At 32.9% G+C, this 5,081-nt stretch overlaps 1 protein-coding gene across 1 annotated transcript; it reads right to left on the reverse strand.

Moving 5' to 3' along the window:
* Positions 1 to 314: 314 nt before the first annotated feature.
* On the reverse strand, positions 315 to 4,720 carry LOC114194747 (ubiquitin-conjugating enzyme E2 10). Its single transcript, XM_028085135.1, has 5 exons — positions 4,479 to 4,720; positions 4,311 to 4,389; positions 3,250 to 3,377; positions 2,850 to 2,954; positions 315 to 688 (listed from the first exon to the last, which is right to left on the reverse strand). The coding sequence occupies exons 2-5, from the start codon at positions 4,378 to 4,380 to the stop codon at positions 545 to 547; spliced, it is 447 nt and encodes a 148-aa protein (XP_027940936.1). The 5' UTR covers positions 4,381 to 4,389; positions 4,479 to 4,720; the 3' UTR covers positions 315 to 544.
* Positions 4,721 to 5,081: the final 361 nt, after the last annotated feature.

Consider the following 5,081-nt stretch of genomic DNA (forward strand, 5'->3'; position numbering starts at 1 on the left):
TAAAACAAAGACTCACAACTACCAACAAGCCACTAACCACGTGACCCTCCAACTTTCCTGACAAAATGAAAATAATTTAATTTCAAGTAATTTAATTACTATGTATTTTAATTTTTTTAATTGTTAGAATCCCTAATCCAAACATAAGGTAATAGTTATCCAATACTAAAAGGGGGATTTAATTTCTTCTCAATAGAAACTTTGAACTTGCTATAAATACCATGGACTCCTGAAAATTAAAACATGAAATCCATGAAGACCGCTATACAGTTTTCAAATTCGTTGATTTCCAATAAATGGCTGCTTTAGTGCCATAATAAAAGAGAAACCCAAACATTCTATATAAGCGATGATGCTGTCAATACAATGTTAAAATTTTGACAAACTTTTAATTGGGGCTACATTTCACGGTTTTAGAGGTAGCATTTGCATTTTGCAATACAAACAACAGAAGAAATATTTCAGGGTCCACAAATATTCATACAAAGGCTGTTAGGCCTAGACATTGAAAATAAAAATCGCTCTCCCTCGTACTATATGTTAACTAGCCCATGGCATATTTCTGGGTCCAGCTTCTTGCAGTTGACTCATACTTATTCCTGTCTGTCTTGTACATGTGGGCAATTTCAGGGACCAAAGGATCGTCAGGATTTGGGTCCGTTAACAGGGAACAAATTGAAAGCAACACCTACAGATGTCAAAGATAAACAAAGTAAGCAACGATACCAGAATAAACATTTTGAACATGCTAACCACCTGCATAAGGTTAGCTCAAGACCTGTTTGTTACATGAACTTGCTGTAAAATTTAATTTAAACTACAACAGTGACAACCAAGGTTCATATGGATCAGAAGACATTTAACTTAAAGACACAATTATTATAGGAAGAGACTAATACTAATGTTGGGAAGTTGAGCAAGGATGGTCATGAACCAGTTTGGTCAAGATGATCATGCTGTTATGTTGAACTGAATGATAAGCAGTTAGACCAGGACCTGCCTTGTCGAACCAGTCTGAATCAAGATCATCTAGCTAGTCTAAAATATGCTTCAATTGTGAAACTAAGTATGAGTGCAGGTCCATCTCAGGTGTAACTAATCATATATCTGATAATCATTCTCTTATCTTTTTTTACTAAAGTTACCAATTTGCATTTTATAATTGTTGCCAATGATTTATAAACACAAGCTTGGAGCATTGGTACTACCCACAAGCCCTTTCATCGCTTAGTACTGACTATGTTCTTTTTAACTACCTTTCCTAACTACCTTTTTAATTTCTTGTATTTTGTCCAATTGATCTAATCCCATGATATTATTCACCTTCAATAAAAATACAGGATTGGATATTGGGTTAGATGATTTATATAGGATGTAAGTCACGTGGCCTTTGCTATCTTTATCCATCACTGTCATTAACGGTCTTTCCAATGGTGATGTATTTTCAATTAAGATCTCTCCAATGGTGATCCATGTTCAATTACAGCATCTGGGATTAATGAAATCGGAAAAAAATGGCATAAAGTTTAAATGATTTTTCTGCTTTGGATTGTTAGTTAGTCAATTAGGAAAACATGTTTGTCACAATAAACAAGCTTTGCCTCCTTTATCTTTTGTTCACTCTGACATTTGAAATCCTTTCTTTTATTGTTATCCCTTTTAGTTTAAAATAGTGTTACTCCACTCTATCATTTTTCCTCATTCTCATCTATACAACCTTCCTTTACATGTTTTTGGTTTCACATACTTTGTAAATAACCTCATATCTGGTCAAGATATCATCACTCTCAAAAATTGTATTGATGTTTCTCTCCTGATCTTTATAGGTATTATGTGTTGCTGAAATCTCTTTCTTTAAGTTTGTTCCATATCATACAATTGTTCATTCTAATAATGACGACATATGTAGTTACTTTGTTCCCATTGTCAATCTTCTTTCCTCAGAACCTGGTGATTCTGCCAAAACTTAGGAAGTTTCTACTACACCAGTTTAGGTATATGATAGGTTTGGTGATAGAAGAAACCTGGTTAACGAGGTTCACACACATAGAAACATAATCCACACTCACAATAACACTGCATATACCTCGTTTATTTGATTCAAACCAGCCACATAATTTGAACACTCTCCAGAAATAATGTTTCCCTTCCCACAGGACTCCAAGGATCCTGTCTACACTTTCAACAAACCAAACACATAACCCCCAAACAAACCAAAGCCAACCTATATATAGTCTTCCTAAAAAGGAAGATTATACCCTCCTAACCTCCTAACCAACTAACTATTAATTTTCTTCCTTCTTACATAAACATTCCATTCCCTAACAGTATATCAACATCGTTCACAACCTGCTGATATTCTAATATGGGATCCATCTTCAACAAATTATAATAAAGTGAAGGTCGTGCTTGATCCCTCCCCAAGGCCACCTTCCCTACTAGATATAGTTCCATCTGAAAATGATTGAGCTATTGCTACTCAAGGGTAGACATTTTACTTGTAACCTTTCTCCCCATTAAACAAACCTCAATTATTATAGGTTTTCCCCTTACATTCTTAGATAGTTCTTAGATAGTGAACTTTAAGTTTAATCTCATAAAAACAAATTATAAGATGAGATTTGCACTCACTTATATACTATAATTTGACCATATTTCTAGTCACTCTGGGATCTCAAACCAAGGCAGACATGTCAAGCGTGACACTAATATTTGTAGGTGATCCAATAGTACCATGATAGCAACTGACACAATAAGTCCAGCAAATCTTGCTAAAATAGAGTTTGATACCATCCTATAAAAGTGAATTTTAATAGAGGAATAACAAAACACCTTATAAATGAACAAACCTTGGAAATGGTTAGAGCAGGGCTCCACTGCTCCTTCAATATATCGAGGCAAATGCTTCCATTGCTATTTATGTTTGGGTGGAATACTTTCGTCCTAAATGCAACCTGAAAGATCCACCACCATGCATAAAAGTATGCACTAGGGAGCAAATTATACGATGTTGATGACAGCATTCAGATGTACATAAGTAATTTCATCTTAGATAATTTTTTTCTGAACCATGAAATATTAAACTCAACATTTTCAAAATGATACATGCATAAATTTTATACACTTAAGGGAAATGAAAAAAAAAACGGGGGGAACTGCAATATTATTATTTAAAAATACTTTGAAATAATTCAAGAAAGTTAAGATATAAAACATTATATAAAATAGACTCCAAAATGAAATACAAACCTTGGGTGGCTTGAAGGGATAATCTGGAGGGAAATGAATAGTCACTAGGAAAACACCTCCAGCATAAGGACTATCTGGAGGACCCATAATTGTTGCTTGCCAATGAAACATGTCTTCAGCAACAGGACCTACACTTTGTAATTTTTCTGATTAAAATAGTGTTTAAACTCCTAAATGATAATGCAAAGAAATGAAAACGTGAAAATAACAGTACCTAGCAGTTTTATCCAACTATGCCATCCAAAGACTATAAATCTTTTGCTTGTACAGGAATAAATTACTATCAAGTAACCTATCAGATATTATATAAGAGTTTAATTAAGTTTGTGACAACCTATAAATTTATTTCTTTTTTTTAAGAATATCAAACTAAAAAATATTTATTAGAATTAAGATGTTACCACCTTTTTCTTACCCTCCAAAAGATACTTTTAGAATTGGAAATATCAACATGTCATTATTTCCAGCAAAAAATATATAAAAGTCAACTACAGTAGCTACAGCTGCCTTTATTGCATAATTTTGTCATAAAACGCACAGCAGCCAATAGATGCATCATCCGGGAATTAATATTAACAGGAAATATGGAATAGTGAATGAAATTTAAAATAATCATGAGGTTGGGGAGTGTATCCTATTCCAAGAACCTTAAAACATACGAAACACGAAACTACTTTTGGTCCATATAGAAAATCATTTCAGCATTCATCACAAACCCCAATTATTTCTCCTTCAGCATCATCAATCCACAACAAGTTCGCAGCTCATTACTGCAACACGGAACCAACCAAACACTGCTTTAATCTAAAAGCAACAGCAAGACCAATCTCGAACAATATCCGTGGTAACTGATTGAAGCAAATCTCAACTATAAACCAAAGATAATATTTTCAACTGTAATTTTACAGTATACAAAAAACTTTTTACAAAACAACGGAATCAGTTTCTTCCTGGCCAAACTTAAATCTAAACCGTTAAGGCCAAACAAACACCAAATAATTGAACAAAAAAATTCTTAAAGAAAAAGGCAAAACATAAAAGAAAATGGGGGAAATATGTACCGGCACTGCAAGAAGTTGGAGGATCCTTCTGCAAATCCTTAAGCTCCTTCAAAATTCGCTTCGACGCCATCGCGAAAACCTAAAACAAATTGAAAGAACAAATCGGATCGGATCAAAACGCAAAAACACGCGTGCTAAGAGCATAGCGTCATATAAATATTCGTATACCTAGAGAAAAAGCAAGAGAAATCCTCCTTCGGATTTGCGACGAAGAACGCGAACGAGAGAGAGGGAGAGACTGGGAGAGAGAGAGAGAGAGAGAAAAGGTGCGAGCAAGAATTGGAGAAGGAAACGAGTTTTTATATTAATAAATGAATGCCGTGGTTTCGGATTCGATTCACTTTTATATGATTGAATTTGATCTGGTTTGGGTTATTCTTCTATAGTTGGAGATATTAATTATTGCTACAATTTCATTTAATTATAATTACTTATAGGTTTCCATAATGGCTCGTCATAATCTTCTGATTACCCTAGAAGCCACCGAGCAATGAGAATTAACTTTCAGTATCTTTTTTCTTTCTTACCTTTTAAGTAAAAATTAGAATTATTTCATGTTTGATATTTTAGTTCAATATAATTTTTAATTTTAAAAATATTTTAATTTTAGAAATATATGAATTTTTTTTTAAATTTTATTAAATTTATTCAAACGTATTTTATTATAATATTTGATTTATTTATATTGTTTTAATATATTTTAATTTCGGTGATAATTAATAAACACTTTTCAAACGTCAAATAAATTTAAAAAAAAATTGATTAAAAAAA

This window comes from Vigna unguiculata, chromosome 8 (genome assembly GCF_004118075.2).
Source record: "Vigna unguiculata cultivar IT97K-499-35 chromosome 8, ASM411807v1, whole genome shotgun sequence".
NCBI classification, from domain to species: domain Eukaryota; kingdom Viridiplantae; phylum Streptophyta; class Magnoliopsida; order Fabales; family Fabaceae; genus Vigna; species Vigna unguiculata.

Coding starts and splice junctions, on each gene's coding strand:
- LOC114194747 (XM_028085135.1), bottom strand. CDS start 4,380: ATGGCGTCGAAGCGAATTTTGAAGGAGCTTAAGGATTTGCAGAAGGAT. Junction 3,378..4,310: donor TCCAACTTCTTGCAGTGCCG/GTACATATTTCC, acceptor TACAAAGTGTAG/GTCCTGTTGCTGAAGACATG. Junction 689..2,849: donor CTGCTCTAACCATTTCCAAG/GTTTGTTCATTT, acceptor TGACATCTGTAG/GTGTTGCTTTCAATTTGTTC.